Below are 18,717 nucleotides of genomic sequence, written 5' to 3' on the forward strand. Positions count from 1 at the left end.
CGGGCGCCCAAGACGGAGACCCCATGGGGAACGCTCCGAGTCACAGCAGTGAAGACGAAGCGGCAGCCGCCGGGGGCGAGGGCTGGGGCCCCCACCAGGACTGGGCCACGGTCTCGGGCACGACCCCCGGCCCGGGCCTCGCGGCTCCTGCGCTACCACCTGCCGCGGCGCTGCTGGAGCCGGCCAGGCTGCGGGAGGCGGCCGCTGCGTTGCTGCCCACACCCCCCTGCGAGTCGCTGGTGTCGAGGCACCGCGGCGCGTTGTTTCGCTGGCTGGAAGAACGGCTGGGGCGCGGCGAAGAGTCTGTCACTCTGGAGCAGTTCCGGGAGTTGCTGGAGGCTCGCGGAGCCGGCGGCTCTGGCGAGCAGTTCGAGGAGGTCAGGGCGGGCCTGCGACTGCGGGGGCGGGGCAGGGCGATCGCCCCCAGGGGACCGAAGGAAGAGGTGGGCGTTTGCTTGGGAGAGGCCAGGCGGGGAACCTTACGAGGTGCTTCCAGCCTTTCAGCGGGCGTTTGGTTGATCTCGAGCCTGTTAGAGGTGTAGAAAGCCCGGATTAGGCCGTCCTTGCTCGGAAGAACTGGACAAACCCAGATATGTCTGTGTATGTTGTCATATATAAGCATTTGTGCAGCTGACTGACGCTGCTCTCTGGAGATCTTTTATCGGGTTCTAGAACAGTTTGAAAAGAGATGTAAAGATAGGAGGAGTGGCGGTGAAAACCATCTTGTTATATTGGCCTGTCCGGGTTTTTACACAGCATCTTCCGAATTCGTTGTGGGCACCGAATAAAATGTGAAAGACAGTACATACTGGAAAGGCTCACCTTCTAAAACCCATCCTCCTCACGCAATAACTAGCTTTTCCAAAATACTCATTGGTTTGTAGATCTTTAAAGAACCATATATTAGACTCTTTTAAACTTTCATAGGATCTGAAACTGATAGGCAAATGCCAGGTTTCCTGTGAATACTTGTAATTATATAGTTTTTCCTATAATCACCAAGATCATGTCTGCTAAATCATTAAGAGAGCAAATTGATTTGGTAGCAAAATATTTTCTTTGAAAGGCGTCTTGGGAATTACCTCTACTGGGTACTTAGAGTCAAGAAGACTGATCCAAGGTTACCCAGTGAATCAGTAAAACTGAGACTATCACCTAGAGCTCTTGCTTTTTTTTTTCTTTCATTCAACTTTTATCTTAAATTCAGGCGTACATGTGCAGGATTTGGATTTGAATATATGTTACATAGGGAAACGTGTGCCATGGTCGTTTACGGCACAGATCACCCCATCACCCTGGTATTAAGCCCAGCATCCATTAGCTCTTCTTCCTGATGCTCTCTCTTCCTCCACCCCTGCCCTATTTCTTGTTTATAATGTCTCACTACCTCCTTCCTGGGATCCTGTTTCTTTTTACTCCACAATATGACAAAAGTGCTGCATTTGTGAAAATGAGTTAGGCATGTAGAATCTTCAGTGGCCATGAAGGGTGAGGACATAGAGCAGTAAATCAGCAGGAACTTGTAATGCCTTTTTTTTTTTTTTTGAGACAGTCTCTCTCTTGCCTAGGCTGGAGTGCAGTGGTGCGATCTCCGCTCACTGCAATCTCCATCTCCCGAGGTCAAGCGATTATCCTGTCTCAGCCTCTAGAGTAGCTGGGACTACGGGCGCACGCCACCACACACCTAATTTTTGTATTTTTTTTTTTCAGTAGAGATGGGGTTTCACCATATTGGTCAGGCTGGTCTCAAACTCCTGACCTCAGGTAATCTGGCCGCCTTGGCCTCCCAAAGTGCTGGGATTACAGGCGGGAGCCACCACACCCGGCTTGTAATGCCTTTAAAAGGTTCTGTTCCACTTTGGGAGGCCGAGGCGGGTGGATCACGAGGTCAGGAGATCGAGACCATCCTGGTCAACATGGTGAAACCCCGTCTCTACTAATACAAAAAATTAGCTGGGCATGGTGGCGCGTGCCTGTAATCCCAGCTACCCAGGAGGCCGAGGCAGGAGAATTGCCTGAACCCAGGAGGCGGAGGTTGCGGTGAGCCGAGATCGCACCATTGCACTCCAGCCTGGGTAACGAGAGCGAAACTCCGTCTCAAAAAAAAAAAAAAAAGGATTTGTTCACTTTAAAATCAGGGGCTTTTTAAAATATTTTAAGAATGTCTTCCTGTGCATGGCCAGAATTCAGATAACATAGTTTGTGTGTTTCTTATGTTTTCCTTTTAAAAAAAAAAAAAGTAACTTTAAGGCATCCCAGCCCTGAAAAATAATAGTCATGGCCAGATACATTGGTTCACGCCTATAATCCCAGCACTTTGGGAGGCCAAGGCGAGCATATCATCTGAGGTCAGGAGTTCGAGACCATCCTGGTCAACATGGTGAAACCCCATCTCTACTAAAATACAAAAAATTAGCTGGGTGCACCTGTAGTCCCAGCTATTTGGGAGGCTTAGGCAGGGTAATTGCTTGAACCCGGGAGGCTGAGGTTGCAGTGAGCTGAGATGGCGCCACTGCACTCTAGCCTGGTGACAGAGCAAAACTCCATCTCAAAAAAAAAAAAAGAAAACCATTAGCTGGGCGTGGTGGTGCATGCCTGTGATCCCAGCTACTCAGGAGGCTGAGGCAGGAGAATCTCTTGAACCTGGTAGGCAGAGGTTGTGGTGAGCCGAGATTGTGCCATTGCACTCCAGCCTGGGCGACAAAGCAAGACTCCATTTCAAAAAAAAAGTCATGTTAGCGAAAGATCTACTTTTTAAAAAAATTTCCGACAATACACATAGCACCTTCCCTCTAGTATCTACGTGTATTATGAGAACATGAAGTGGTAGTGGAAAGAACCACGCAGATTTGTTCAAGAAATTGGCACTTTGCAGATTTGTGCAAAGGCAAAGGGAGAGAAACAGTTTACACTGTGAGAGTATCTGACAGAAATAGAACTTGTTGTAGAGTTCATAGGAGTCACTTCATACAAGGTCAAGACATACTCGAGGTGTGGTCCAGAACACTAAAGGGTTGTGGCATTATTGTTCACTGAGCAAATGTGTATTGGGCGTATATTGACTGCCGCTCACTTCGATGACAGTGGATAAAGCAGATACTTGCTCTTAAAGAGTATGTAGTGTGGTGGAAGAGACAGGTACTAACCCAATAACTATAAGATGTGGTGAGTGTTAACCGAGGGAGGGCATAAGGAATAAATAGCAAGTGTATTTAACCTCATCTAGGGCTCAAGCAAGACTTCCCTGAGAAAGTAACATTTCAGCCCACAGGTGACTGGTGAAAGCAGACAAGGAACAGGAGATAGTAACAGTGTTTCAGGCAGAGGAAATTGTATCCACAAAAGTCCAAAGTCCAGAGAATCTGGAAGAAGTCTGGTATGGTTTATTAGGGGTATACAAAACTATTTCAAGGGACAGAAAACCTAATACACCAGTGATTTTTTGTTTTTGTTTTTTTGAGACAGAGTGTCACTCTGTCACCAGGCTGGAGTGCAGTGTTGTGATCTCAGCTCACTGCAACCTCTGACTCCCAGGTTCAAGCAATTCTCCTGCCTCAGCCTCCTAAGTAACTGGGATTACAGGTGCGCCACCATGCCCGGCTAATTTTTGTATTTTCAGTAGAGATAAGGTTTCACCATGTTGGCTAGGCTGGTCTTGCTCTCTTGACTTTGTGATCCGCCCACCTCAGCCTCCCAGAAGTGCTGGGATTACAGGCAGGAGCCACCACACACACCAGGCTTATATTGCTATATTTTAATACAAGACGAAGGGTTTGTGAAATAATTAAATGTCTTTATAGTAGCAACTAAAATGTCAAGTTGTTTCCTTCGTTCATTTTTATAAGAGGTAACGTGGTAAACAGATAATCGTTGGTGTGCGTGATTTCTTAGAATGCTAAGACTTTCCAAGTGTTCCATGTTTATTCTTTGGCTTCCTAACTTACACTGCGGTTCACATCCACACAGCTGTCTTGCTTTCACGTTCCTGTGAACTCAGTTACTTGGGAGGTGTTATAAAGAAGTTCTGGCCAGGCGTGGTGGCTCACGCCTGTAATCCAAACACTTTGGAGGCCAAGGCGGGCAGATCACTTGAGGTCAGGAGTTCAAGACCAGCCTGACCAACATGGTGAAACCCCATCTTTAACAACAATAACAAAAAAAGTTCTTGGAGTTGGATCATGGACCAAAGTCTGAAACATTATCGTTTTATAGTACAACACACCTTTTCTCATCGTAGGCGTGGTCCAGGGAGAAGGGACTCTGTAGTTAGCTCACAGGGAGCAGTATTTAATTAACTCCCATGTAGAGGGGAAAATAGAATTAAAATTAAGTTCTTATTTCACAGCAGAGATTAGAGATTAGATATTTAATGCTCTAAGAGTACACTTCTAGAAAATCTATGGCAGAAAAAACATGCTGAGCACAGGATGATAACAGATGGCCTTAAAGTGAAATTTCATGTGAATAGGTTCTATTTTATGAAGTTGCCACATTAGCTTTGGTGCCTACTTTGTGAAATTCATGGGGTTGTAAGCTGTAAGGGAAGGGCCTTTTCGATTCATCTCTATTCTCCTCTTAGCACAGTGCTGGGTGATTGCCGGTGCTCAGTGTGATTTAGGAGACTAAGTTGTAGTCCACACACTCACACCTCAGATTTTATATTCAGTCTGTAACCTCTTAGTAATAAAATATTTCTTGATGTTGAAGGAAACAGTTAAATAGAGTTTTTGTGAAAACTTTAAAAGGTTCTTAGTCACTTTTGGGTTTACAGGAAGTTTAGAGAAAAGCCCTATGCCCATCTTCATATTATTATCTGAAAAGTATTAATCAACTCATTTAGAATGGCTTTGAGCCCAGGAATTGTGCCTGTAGGAATATGCATATGTGATTATCTGCCCTTTTAAGACAGTAGACAGTGAGAGCTGTGTGTGCACCATAAAGCTACGGTGGACTGCCAGCATTTCTTGTCCTCGGCTCTCCACTATGCAAGGGACCAAGTACTCATTACCTAACTTACCTTCCCTCTTCTCCCCACCACCGCACGCACGAGCCCTGTGCTACCTATGGGGCGCCTGCTTGGTCCTATGTATGGATCCTGCCATCAGTTCTTTAAGATTCCCCACCTTGGCACTGTCCCCTGGTCAGCACCATGATTCAGATGGTGTCTCCATAATGGTGTTCTCAGCCCTGCACCCGAGGCTCGTGTTCCCTGTTCTGCACAGGTCATTTGGCACTTAGAGCATACTGTCGGGCCTTGCTTTGCAGCCAAGTTGTGAGGCTGCCAGCCACCTGCCTGCCCAACCATTGCACACAGGAGGTCTTTGGTAAGGGAGGGATGGCTGTTGATGGTGACGAGGCAGTGCAAGAAAGATCCTTGGTGTTTGGAGATTATTTTCACTTACTTTGGCTTTGTGTGCTTTGCTGTGGGGGAGTGAATGGCATTGGCTTCTTTGGAGAAATTCATGATCTAGGAGAGCTATGGAGGAAAGGCCACAGCTCTTTGCCTCTCTCTGATTTCCAAAATCCCATCTCACCATGGTACTGTCTTGCTTTAGAAACTTCAGTGGCTCCCCATTGCCTTCAGAACCATATCTGAAGAGTAGAGCAGCCTTTAGGCTCTTAGACCTTCTACCCTTGTCTTGCGGTGCTCTTTAAGGAGCCCCTTTATTCTACCGTGTCCCACATATGTGGCAATTTTGTCCTTTGCTCTACTGCTCCTCCTGTCTGCTCTTTGCTCCATCCTAAGCCTACTCCAATTTCAAGGACCACAGAAAAGCACTTACCAGTAGCATGGAGTCTGAGAAAGGCTTCACCGAAACAAGGCTTGAGAGGCTGGAAGAATTTGTCTGGCAAAGGAAGAAAGGGCTATTCCATTTGAAAGGCACAGCATGTGCAAATATACAGAAGTGGGAGGGCATGGAAAATTTTGGGAATGATACTTCAGCACCTGGTCTAGAGTCCGACTGCCTGGGACTTTAGTACTCATTGCCTGCAACCTGCCCTCCCCTCCCCCGAAAAGGGATCCCTTTCATGACATCCTGGGCGGATGTGTAGTTAGCCTGTAAAAGTGGGTTTGCTGCGTTACGAGTCTGCTCATTCTGCTGTTCTTTAGACTGAGCTTGAGAATTGGGCCTCAAGCCAACCTGCTTGTGAGCAAATTCTAGTTCCAGCATTCTCCAGCCAGGTGACTGTTCAACTTAGTTGACCACTGTGTCTCAGTTGCCTCACCCATAGAACAAGCTCAGTGCTCAGTAAGTGTTAGAATTGGCAGTGTTACTGTTTTCTATGGTTGTGGCTGAGTTTTACACAAGGACATTCTTTTCTTTTTCTTTTTTCTTTTCTTTTTTTTTTTTTCTTTTTTTTTTTATGAGACAGAATCTTGCTCTATCACCCAGACTGGAGTGCAGTGGTACAATCTCGGCTCACTGCCACCTCTGCCTCCCAAGTTCAAGCCATTCTCGTGCCTCATCTTCCTGAGTAGCTGGGACTACAGGCACCACACCCGGCTAATTTTTGTTTGTTTGTTTGTTTGTTTGCATTTTTGGCAGAGCTGGGGTTTTGCAATGTTGACCAGGCTGATCTCAAACTCCTGGCTTCAAGTGATCCGCCTGCCTCGGCCTCCCACAGTGCTGGGTAGACAAGGACATGATTACAGGTGAATAACCTGAGGCCTTGGATAGGTGGATAGGTGACCCACCCAGTCAGTTAGTGGCAGAAATAAGATCAGATCCAGATTTTTTGACTGATGGAGTGTGAGTGTAACCACGATGCAGCCTTGCTATTTAAGCCAGTGCATTGTAGTCTAAGCTCACAATTCTGGTCTGTGATTTGCTCACAATTCTGGTCTGTGATTTGCTCACAATTCTGGTCTGTGATTTGCTCACAATTCTGGTCTGTGATTTTTTGTTTTTTTTGAGATGGGGTCTCTTTTTGTCACCCAGGCTGGAGTGCAGTGATGCTATCTCAGCTCATTGCAGCCTCCACTTCCTGGCCTCAAGTGATTCTCCATTCTCAGCCTCCTGAGTAGCTGGGACTATATGTGCACGCCACCAAACACCCAGCTAATTTTTATGTTTTTCTTGTAGAGGTGAGGTTTCGCCATGTTGCCCAGACTGGTCTCGAACTCTTGAGCTCAAAACATTCCGCCTTCCTTGACCTCCCAAAGTGCTGGGATTACAGGCATGATCCACTGCTCCCAGCCTGGTCTGTGTTGCTTTTGGTAATCATTTACATGTTGTAATGTAAAGGAGGCTAAACAGAGATGGCTGAGAGTCTGAGCCTGCCTCGTGCTGTCCTCAGGCTAAGGCAAATTGATGGAAGTCTGTAGTCAGCCAGCCCACTTTTCTGTCTCTTATCTGCGAGGTGGATCGATATGGCTTTCTAACTAGATTGTAATAACTGTTTTTTTGTTTTGTTTTATTTTTGTATTTTGAGACGGAGTCTCACTCTGTTGCCCAGGCTGGAGTGCAGTGGTGCGATCTTGGCTCACTGCAACCTCCGCCTCCCGGGTTCAATCTATTCTCCTTCCTCAGCCTCCTGAGTAGCTAGGACTACGGGCATGTGCCACCGCGCCTGGCTAATTTTTTGTATTTTTTTTAGTAGAGACAGTGTTAGCCAGGATGGTCTTGATCTCTTGACCTCATGATCCGCCTGCCTCGGCCTCCCAAAGTGCTGGGATTATAGGCTTGAGCCACTGCACCTGGCCTTTTTTTTTTTGAGACAGAGTTTTGCTCTTGTCACCCAGGCTGGAGTGCAATGTCTTGACCTTGGCTCACTGCAATCTCCGCTTCCCGGATTCAAGCGATTCTCCTGCCTCAGCCTCCTGAGTAGCTGGAATTACAGGCGCCCACCACCACACCAGGCTAATTTTTGTGTTTTTAGTAGAGATAGGGTTTCTTCATGTTACCCAGGCTGGTCTTGAACTCCTGGGCTCAAGCAATCCACCTGCTTTGGCCTCCCAAAGTGCTGGGATTATAGGTGTGAGCCACTGTGCCTGGCACAAAGAACATATTTTAAGAGATTTTTAGGTCCCTTCCAATAAGAGAGCTTATGTAGTTAGTACTGGGGTGGTCAGTAACCTCCACCCTTAATAGTCTCCAGTGGCCCCGTGGTGCCCTTGCTGTAATAACTGAGCTCTTCATCCTGGGTCTGCCAAGTTCTTTTTATTCTGACCTCTGTCCTTCTCTTTATCACCTGCCCTGTTCCTTTCTAGCCACACCAGGCAGGTTATAGTTCTCTGCCATGCAGTCTTTATGTATGCACACACTCTGCCCCCCGACCTGAGTTTGCCTCTCCCTCGATATATACTTGCAAACTCCTAGTTATCCATTAAAGCACAGTTCAAGGGTTGTTGTTTCCTGGGCCATCTCCCCCGAATACCCCTCCCCCTCCTGGACTTCTCATCCCCAGAGTGTCTGTTGGCTCATGGTATAGTGGTTAATTATGGCATCTGGAATCAGTCCAGGATTCAGATTCAAGCTCCATCATGTACTAACCATATGCCTTAAACAAAATACTTAACCTCTCTATTCCTCGCCTGCAAAAAGGTAGCACCTACCTTTGGAGTTACGGAAAATATAAGTTGATCCATGTGAAGTGCTTAGAACTCTGCCTGGTGCTCGCTAATACTGGCTGTTGTAAGTAGGTTATACTCCATGTATCGTAATTATCACACCCATTACATTGCTGCTGTTGGTTTACAGGTTGGTCTTCTAAGCTGTGAGGGTTTTGAAGGGTAAGGACTACGTATGCTTTATTCATCTTTGTATCCACAGAGCCAAGCACAGGATCAGGTATAAATGTACGTGTGTGTGTGTGTATGTGTATATAATGGCAGCTTATCAGATAGGGCTGAATGAGTATATGAGTAAATGGGCTTCTGTGAAGTCTTTTGGCCAGGATTCTGAAAATACATTTAAAGTTCAAAACCGATGGCAATAGGTAACATATGGGACTCCTTAATTTATAGAATTTGTTTATATTATTATCCTGCTTAATCCTCACTAAACCCTGTTTCGCATCTAAGTCCTTTTTACAGTTGTGAAAACCCAAGCTTAATGAGGAAACAGGTTTCATATGAGACTATATAAACATACTTCAAAAAAGAAAAAAAAAAAAAGTTTCTCTCTCTATCACCCAGGCTGGAGTACAGTGGTATGATCACAGCTCACTGCAGCCTCAACTCCCAGGCTCAATTGATCTTCCCCCTCAGACTCCTGGGTAGAAAACCTGAAGGTTTCTTTTCTTTAGGACAGTCAGTTTGTGAGTGTTAGGAAATTGCGTAATTATTTGGTGAAGCTGTTCACAGAGCTGTGGTAATTTTTTTCTTAGTCAAAATATATTTGTTTTTATTTTGTTCAAAAATCCCTTTTATCATCTTCATTAACTATTGACAGATCCATAAAGTCTACTAAAAATAGCAAAAATGGGCCGGGCGCAGTGGCTCAAGCCTATAATCCCAGCACTTTGGGAGGGCGAGGCGGGTGGATCAGGAGGTCAAGAGATCGAGACCATCCTGGTCAACATGGTGAAACCCCATCTCTACTAAAAATACAAAAAATTAGCTGGGCTGGGCGTGGTGGCGCGTGCCTGTAATCCCAGCTACTCGGGAGGCTGAGGCAGGAGAATTGCCTGAACCCAGGAGGTGGAAGTTGCAGTGAGCCAAGATCGTGCCATTGTACTCCAGCCTAGGTAACAAGAGCGAAACTCTGTCTCAAAAAAAAAAAAAAAAATAGCAAAAATGAGGAGGGGCGTGGTGGCTCATGCCTGTAATCCCAGCACTTTGGGAGTCTGAGGTGGGTGGATCACGAGGTCAGGAGATCGAGAGACCATCCTGGCCAACATGGTGAAACCCCATCTCTACTGAAATACAAAAAATTAGCCTGGCATGGTGGCGCGCACCTGTAGTCCCAGCTACTCGGGAGGCTGAGGCAGGGGAATCACTTGAACCCGGGAAGTGGAGGTTGCAGTGAGCCCAGATTGTGCCACTGTACTCCAGCCTGGTGACAGAGTGAGACTCTGTCTCAAAAAAAAAAAAAAAATTAGCAAAAATGGTCTGGCACAGTGGCTCATGCCTATAAACCCAGCAGTCTGGGAGGCCGAGGCAAGAGGATTGCTTGAGTCCAGGAGTTCGAGACCAGCCTGGGTAACATAGTGAGACCTTATTTCTACAAAAACATAAAAATTTACCTGAGCGTGTCCCAGCCACTGTAGTCCCAGTCACTCAGGAAGCTGAGGTGAGAAGACCGCTTGAACCCAGGAGGAGGTCAAGGCTGCAGTGAGCCGTGATCATACCACTGGACTCCAGCCTGGGTTGTAGATGGAGACCCGCCTCAAAAAAAAAAAAAGATAGCAAAAATGTTGCTATTTTTATAGCCTTGCTTATATAGAAGTTTTATTAGCAATATACAAAAGGAGTTGTGTGGGAAGTTGGAGGTGCAGGGAATGCTTGATTTGTGGAAGTAGGACTTGAGTGCCTCCTTGAGATTCAGAGGGAGTGAGTTTCACTTCTAGAGTTGTTAGGAGTTAATCTGGACAAAAGGTGCCGAAAGCGAATTTTATAGATGGAGGAAAGAAATGGAGCTTAGAGGTTTTAAGCCTTTGGTCTCCAGACTGTAAAGAACCCCAGGGGTTATCTAATCAAAAAGGAGAATGGAGTTGTGGTGAAGAACATGAACTCTGCAGCCTTAGATGCAAACACTAGCTGTGTGACCTCAGGCAAGTTACCTGACCTCTCTGTTCAACTATAAGATGGGGAGGTTGATGGTACTGTTACTGTTATGAGGAATAAATGATATTATAGCATATAAAATGCTCTGCTGAGTGCCTGGCATTTAACGAGTGCCCAGATATTGATTCAGAGCTTCCCAATCTGTGTGTCATTCCCAACCAAATGAATTAGAGCTGTGCTAATCTCCTCAGACCTTGAGTCTTACCAATGTCGTTATTTTCTCAGTGTGCTGTAACGTGAACAAGTTGGGAAGTAGCTATTATCTGGTACTGTAGTATTCACAATGCGGGCTGCAGGGAAGATAGAGGCTGCACTCTGTGCCACCTCCTTCTTCCCCCACTGGCTTCACTTTTTGTATTTGGGTTGTATTTAAATTTCTTAATGTTTAAAAATTCTCCTTTATTAAAGCAATATATGTAGATTTTAGAAAATTAAAAATACAGATAAGCAAGAATAAGAAAATACAAAACATTTTATTACGACTATTAACATCTTTTTTTTTTTTTGGAAATGGAGCGTCTGTTGCCCAGGCTGGAGTGCAGTGGTGCAATCTCAGCTCACTGCAACCTCCGCCTCCCCGGTTCCAGGGATTCTCGTGCCTCAGCCTCCCAAGGATCGTACCACTGCACTCCAACCTGGTGACTCAAAAAAAAAAAAAAGTCAAAATTTTGGCTTTTACTTCTATCAGTTGTACATGTGCGTAGTATATAGCCGACAAGATTTGAACAAGAAACGGTGGTTTCCTGCTGTCCTGCCCCAGTGTCTCATTCCCCAAGAACAATCACTTTTCAAGCTGGTTCTTGAGTATTTAACTCTGTATTACCAAGTAGTATATTTACGTTCTTTGTGATATTTTTTCAGGGTTAGGCTTTGTCTGTTTTATTTGAGCATCAGCCATGAGGCTTGAGTTGTTTTTCGCCTTCCCTTCCTTGCCCATGCAGGCACATCTCCTGTCCTCCCGCTACAATTCTGTCCATTTTGTTTACATCACCCTTTGATGTTTGCATTATTATGATTGCTTAAGTTCTTTACATTGCTGTTCCATATAGTACCATGTTTTTGTTTTTGTTTTGCGTTTGATAGGGTCTTGCTCTGTTACCCAGGCTGGACAAGTGGTACAATCTTGGCTCACAGCAGCCTCGATCTCCCAGGCTCAAGTGATCCTTCCACTTTAGCCTCTTGACTAGCTGGGATTACAGGTGCATGCCACCATGCCTGGCTAATTTTTGTATATTTTTGTAGAGAGGAGTTTTGCCACGTCGCCCATGCTGGTCTTGAACTCCTGGACTCCTGTGGCTGAGGTGGTTACCTCAGCCTCCCAAAGTGCTGGGATTACAGGCATGAGGCATGACCTGCTTTTCTTTTCTTATACATTTTTTTTTTTTCTTGGTAGTTAACAATTGAATAGGTACTTTTATTCTCCTTAATTTTTGGTCTTTTATCATTAATTTAGTCCGAGATTCTCTGTTGGTTGTCTAAATCTCTTAACACAAACATTCAATATGTTTAAACACGTGGGCATTCTGTCAATTTCATCTTCTCAAGGAAGTATTTCCTGTAGCCTTCTGACCTGCTCTAACCTAGATTTGTTATTCTCTAGGTCTGCTGTGTGGGTGTCATCTCAGAAGCTCCATCATCCTAGGGATTCATTTTCTCTCTTGTTTGGACCCCATTCTTGTCCTGTCTTGGCATATTTCTTCATTCTGGTGGCTACATCCTCTAGTAGCTTTCTGAAAAAGAGAGGATTAAGCAGTTCATTTTATGAGAACCTTGCATGTGTAAGAATGATTTTATTCTGCTGTCTCACAGTTGATAGGATTTTGGCTGAATTTTGACTTCTGCGTTAGAGCACTCCCCAGAATGAAGTCACTGCTTTCGCTGCCGGCTGGCTTCCGTGTGGCTGCTGATTGAGCCCCATTCAGATTCTTGACCTTTTACATAGAAACTGTTTCTTCTCCCTGGAAGTAGGACTTGCCTTTTTCCTCAGTCTTAGAGAATTTCATTGTGATGCACTTTGATCCACTGAATATGGTGATCAGCCCCTGCAGTCACAGAACTTGTGGCCTTCAGTTTGGGGAACTTACCTTGAATCATAATGATAGTGATTTCCTCCCATATGTTTTCTGTGTTCCATCTTTCTGGAACTCGTGTTATTTGGATGTTGGATCTCCTAGACTAGTCCTCTGATTTTCCTTCGCTTTTCTATCCTGGTTTCCGTAGTCTGGTCTTTTTGCTGTACTTTGTGGGCACTTTGGTCAACTTCACCTTCCAACCTTTCCTTTGAGATCTTTGTTTTGTTGTGATATTTTAATTTCCAAGAGCTTTTTAATTTTTTTTTAACTTTTATTTTAGGTTCGGGGTACTTATATGCAGTTTTGTTATATAGGTAAACTCGTGTCACGGGGGTTTGTTGTAAACGTTATTTTGTCACCCGGCTACTAAGCCTAGTACCTAATAGTTATTTTTTCTGCTCGTCTCCTTCCTCTCACCCTCCCCACTCAGGTAGGCCCAGTTCTGTTGTTCCCTTCTTTGTGTTCATGTGTTCTCATCATTTAGCTCCCACTTATAAGTGAGAACATGCAGTCTTTGGTTTTCTGTTCCTGTGTTAGTTTGCTAAGGGTAATGGCCTCCAGCTCCATGTTCCCACAAAAGACATGATCTTATTCTTTCTATGGCTGCATAGTATTCCATGGTATATATGTACTACCATAGTTTCTTTTTATTGTTTTTTTTTTTTTTTTTTTGGAAATGGAGTCTTGCTCTGTTGCGCAGGCTAGAGGGCAGTGGCGGATCTCGGCTCACTGCAGCCTCTGCCTCCCGGGTTCAAGAGATTCTCCTGCCTCAGCCTCCGAAGTAGCTGGGACTATAGGCACCTGTCACCATGCCCGGCTAATTTTTGTATTTTTAGTAGAGACGGGGTTTCACCATGTTAGCCAGGCTGGTCTCAAACTCCTGGCCTTGTGATCCACCCGCCTCAGCCTCCCAAAGTGCTGGGATAACAGGCGTGAGCCACCGCGCCTGGCCCTCTTTTTTGTCTTTTTACCTTACTTATGTTGAAGGACTACCCATTTTCTTCATCTAGTCTGTCATTGATGGGCGTTTAGGTTGACTGCATGTCTTTGCTATTATGAATAGTGCTGCAGTGATCATTTGTGTGCATTTGTCTTTATGGCAGAACGATATCTGTTCTTCTGGGTGTATACCCAGTAATAGGATTGCTGGGTCAAATGGTAGTTCTGTTTTTAGCTCTTTGAGGAATCACCATGTTGCCTTCCACGGTGGTCAAACTAATTTATACTCCCTTCAAGAGCTTTTAAAAATTTTCTCAATATCCTGTTTTTAGTAGTAGTATCCTGATCTTTCACGATTCCAATATCAGATAGTTGGTGGTTGCACAACTCTTGAGTATGCTAAGACCTACTGAGTTATACATTTTAAAAGGATGAACTTTATAGTGTGTGAATTATATGCCTTAGTAAAGCTGGTATTAAAAATGTTTTTTGGCCAGGTGCAGTAGCTCACACCTGTAATCCCAGCACTTGGGAGGCCGAGGCGGGCGGATCACTTCAGGCTAGGAGTTCAAGACCAGCCTGGCCAGCATGATGAAACTCCTCCGTCTCAACCAAAAAATACAGAGAATTAGCTGGGTGTGGTGGCTCATGCCTGTAGTCCCAGCTACTCTGTGTTAAAACGCACGCTTTGAACGAAGAAACCCCCGCAAACAGGCTTTGTGTAAGCAGCATGGCTGTTTATTCACCTGGGTGCAGGTGGGCTAAGGCCAGAAAGGGCGTTAGCGAAGGGCAGTGGGATAGGAGTTGGTTTTATAGGTTGGGGCAAAGTTTTTGGGGAGGGAGCAGGGGTGTTACGAAGTAAGATCAGTTACAGTGGTGGGGGTACTGGCAAGGAGTATACATTACCATGAGTTCAGTTACAATGGTGGTGGGTTAAGCATAGTTAAGATGGTAGGGTGGGGTGAGGAGTATTCACATTATCATAAAAACAGTTAAGATGGCAGGGTGGGGTAAGGAGTATTCACTTTATCATACTAACAGTTAAGATGGCAAGGTGGGTTTAGAAGCTTAACGTTAGTGGGGGGAAGCTGGGCGATCAGGGATAATGGCGAATGCAGGCTGGGGGTGGGGGATAATTAGCCGACGCAGGCAGGACTTTAGACTTTCTGGGTCCAGGCTTGCACTTGGAGGCCTGACACACAGGAGGCTGAGGCAGGAGAATCACTTGAACCCAGGAGGCAGAGGTTGCAGTGAGCTGAGATTGCACCATTACACTCCAGCTGGGGTGACAGAACTAGACTACATCTCAAAAAAATTTTTTTTGAGAAAAGTATTTCTCTGAAGCTATTAATCATCCTTTTGAAGTTTTGTTTTCTCTGCATAGTCTGTCTTTTTTCCTAGTTGCCTTTTTGTTTTGTTTTTGTTTTTTGTTTTGAGACAGAGTCTGGCTTTGTCACCCAGGCTGGAGTGCAGTGTCACGATCTCAGCTCACTGCAACCTCAGCCTCCTGGGTTCAAGCGATTCTTGTGCCACAGCAATCAGCCTCCTGAGTAGCTGGGATTACAGGTGTACGTCACCACACCCAGCTAATTTTTTTGTATTTTTAGTAGGGACAGGGTTTCACCCTGTTGGCCAGGCTGGTCTTGAAGGTCTGGCCTCAAGTGATCTGTCAGCCTCAGCCTCCCAAAGTGCTGGGATTACAGACGTGAGCCACTGCACCCAGCCTCTCCTAGTTGCTTTTTCTGTGTTTCATATTAAGGCTTTACTCAAATGTCCAGCTGTCCGGGGCTGTCCACTCATTAAAGAATGGGGGACTAAAAAGCTGGATGCTCTTTGTTTCTGGCTTGTCAACTGGCGGCCTCACAGTAAGATGAACTGGCTGGCCCTTTCGTTGGGAGATCTCCAGTGTTGGTGGCTGTAGGTACGTTCCCTGAGCTTATCAGGTTCCCCAGGTAATACTTCTGCTCGCAGGCTATGAGGCTAGCTGCCAGCATTGTGGGAAACCTGGGGGAAGATTGAGTCTTGCGTATGTAGCGAGTAAACATCAGTGCCCCTGTTCTCAGTGTGGTATTCTCACTTTCAGCTGTGCCTGGTATTTTCCAGTCCACACACCTACTGCTCTCGAGAGAATACACCCCCAGATTCCTGCCAAGATTGGAAAGGGGAATCTGCCTTTTTTTAATTGGAAAATGTTAAACATAAGAAAGTAAAAATAAGAGTAAAGTTAGCTAGTTTCACAATGACCAGCTTAAGGCCAATTTGATTTGATCTAAACCCCACCTACTTTTTCTTTTCCCTATCCAAATTATTTTGAAGCGAATCTTGACGTCGGATCATTTCATACATAATATTTCATTATGTATTTCTACAAAATAGCACTTTAAAAAAGACATGCAACACTGCTGTCACCCTTTTCTCCTCAAAGCAAACAAAAAGTCTAGTTTCTCCTTAAGATCATTTAGAGCCAGGCGTGGCAACTCTTGCCTAGAATCTCAACACTTTGGGAGGCTGAGGTGGGAGAATCACTTGAAGGCATGAGTTTGAGACCAGCGTAGCCAGCAAAGTGTGAGACCCGTTCTCTACATAAAAATTAAAGAATCAGCCAGGTGTGGTGACACACGCCTGTAGTCCCATCTACTTGAGAGGCTGAGGCAGGAGCATCTCTTGAGCCCAGGAGTTTGAGATTACAGTGAGCTGATAGCACTGCTGCATTCCAACCTTGGTGACAGAGCAAGATTGTTTCTCAAAAAAAAAAAAAAAGGTCGGGGGCGGTGGCTCAGGCCTGTAATCCCAGCACTTTGGGAGGCCAAGGCAGGCGGATCACCTGAGGTCAGGAGTTACAGACCAGCCTGCCCAACATGGCGAAACTCTGTCTCTACCAAAAAATGAGCCAGGCATGGTGGCAGCTACTCAGAAGGCTGAGGCAGGAGAATTGCAGAGGTTGCAGTGAGCTGAGATCACGCCACTGCACTCCAGCCTGGTGATGAGCGAAACTCCGTCTCAAAGAAAAAAACATGAGCGTTTATCCTATCAGTTCTGTGAGACAGAGTCTTGCTCTAGCACCCAGGCTGGATTGCAGTGGCAAGATCTTGGCTCACTGCAATCACCACCTCCTGGTTTCAAGCAGTTTTCTGCCTCAGCCTCCCAAGTAGCTGGGATTACAGGTGCCTGCCACCATGCCTGGCTCATTTTTTGTATTTTCAGTAGAGACTGGCCTTAAGTGATCTACCCCTTTGGGAGGCACTTTGGCCTCCCAAAGTGCTGGGATGACAGGCATAAGCCACCACACCTGGCCCAGTTCTGCTTTTTAAAATAGCCTTTTTACCACTTACTTCCACTTTCCACAGCACCTGTTGCTACTAGCCCCTGAGTCTTTTTGAGCCTGCAGCATGGGGCAGCTTGCTTCTTAGCCTTGCCTACTCAGATTAGAATTCCACCTTCTTGGATCAACCATCCAGGTACTACTTATTCACCTGTTTCTGAGCTTCCAAAATTTGGTAGCTGTTGTGTCTTGTATTCTTTGTTTGTGTGCTGAAAACATACACATATACCCCAGATCTCTTTGTAATATTGTCTTCCTGGGTTTTTGAGAGAACAGAGGTAAATGCATTTGTTTAGTATGACTTTTTTGAACTATGAACACTCTTGATGTCTGGTTGTCCAGATGCTGCTCTGAAGCCTTGAGGGATAGGGTAGGCATTTCTTCCCAGAGCCTCCTAACCCATCGTTTTTTCTTTTTTTTTTTGAGACGAAGTTTCACTCTTGTTACCCAGGCTGGAGTGCAATGGCGCAATCTCGGCTCACTGCAACCTCCGCCTCCTGGGTTCAGGCAATTCTCCTGCCTCAGCCTCCTGAGTAGCTGGGATTACAGGCACGTGCCACCATGCCCAGCTAATTTTTTGTATTTTTAGTAGAGACGGGGTTTCACCATGTTGACCAGGATGGTCTCGATCTCTTGACCTCGTGATCCACCCGCCTCAGCCTCCCAAAGTGCTGGGATTACAGGTTTTTGTTTTTTTTTTTGAGATGGAGTCTCACTCTGTCTTCCAGGCTGGATGGAGTGCAGTGGCATGATCTTTGCTCGCTGCAACCTCCATCTCCCAGTTTCAAGCAGTTCTCTGCCTCAGCCTCCCAAGTAGCTGGGATTACAGGTGCCTGGCTAATTTTTTGTATTTTTAGTAGAGACGGGGTTTCACCATCTTGGCCAGGCTGGTCTTGAACTCCTGACCTCATGATCCACCCTCCTTGGCCTCCCAAAGTACTGGAGTTACAGGCGTGAGCCACCGTGGCTGGCCTTTTAATCCTTCTTTATACCCCCATAACAACAGACAGGTCTACCTTTATGATGAACATTTCCCTCTATCTTCTATCCAATGACATTAATTTTAATTGCTGCTTCCCTCCTTTCCATTACATCCCATCAGGACTGTGTTACTCCCAGGCCTCTTTTCTCCACACTTAAAATTCCTCCACAGGGCACAGTTTCTAGTCTTTCTCTCTAACGTGGTTTCTGTCCTCTGATCTCTTCTATTCATTTCTTTTTAGTATGTAACTTCAAAACCAAACTCACCTTTCTTGATTAGGTCTAGTCAGAGTAGAACAAGATAATATCTCCTCTTCTTTTGAATGTTATACCTTGATTAGTGTAGTCTTTGATCCTATTAACTTTTTGGATAATCTTGCCAGGTTGAACAGAGGCAAAAAGAATGCTATGATCTCTTCCATGTTGCTTCTAAGCTCACTGCTCCCCGTACTGCATTTCTGCCCATGATTTTTGGACTCAAGTACAGGAATTTGCATTTGTTCCTCTTAAACACTGCATTGTTCATGGGTCTGTGATGGAAATGAGGATATATGTGTTAGTCATGAAACCTCAGTGGGATGTTTTCCTGTTTCATTGAGGTGAGAAATAAAAAGCAAGAGTTTTAAGAAAGAGAGAGGGTTACTTGGAAAGGAGGCTGGAAGGCTCCTGAAGTA

General features: G+C 45.4%; 1 protein-coding gene across 1 annotated transcript in view; it reads left to right on the forward strand.

The window, feature by feature from the left end:
* The first annotated feature begins 23 nt into the window (after positions 1–23).
* ZZEF1 (zinc finger ZZ-type and EF-hand domain containing 1) overlaps positions 24–18,717 on the forward strand; it is a 133,964-nt gene continuing 115,270 nt past the window's right edge. Inside the window, exon 1 of the mRNA XM_021671289.2 lies at positions 24–377. Within this exon, the coding sequence (XP_021526964.2) occupies positions 24–377 (354 nt within the window). The remainder of the gene's footprint in view (positions 378–18,717) is intronic.

Source organism: Aotus nancymaae, unplaced genomic scaffold (assembly GCF_030222135.1).
Source record: "Aotus nancymaae isolate 86718 unplaced genomic scaffold, 86718_ANA_hifiasm-v0.15.2.pri h1tg000018l, whole genome shotgun sequence".
Classification (NCBI taxonomy): Eukaryota; Metazoa; Chordata; class Mammalia; order Primates; family Aotidae; genus Aotus; species Aotus nancymaae.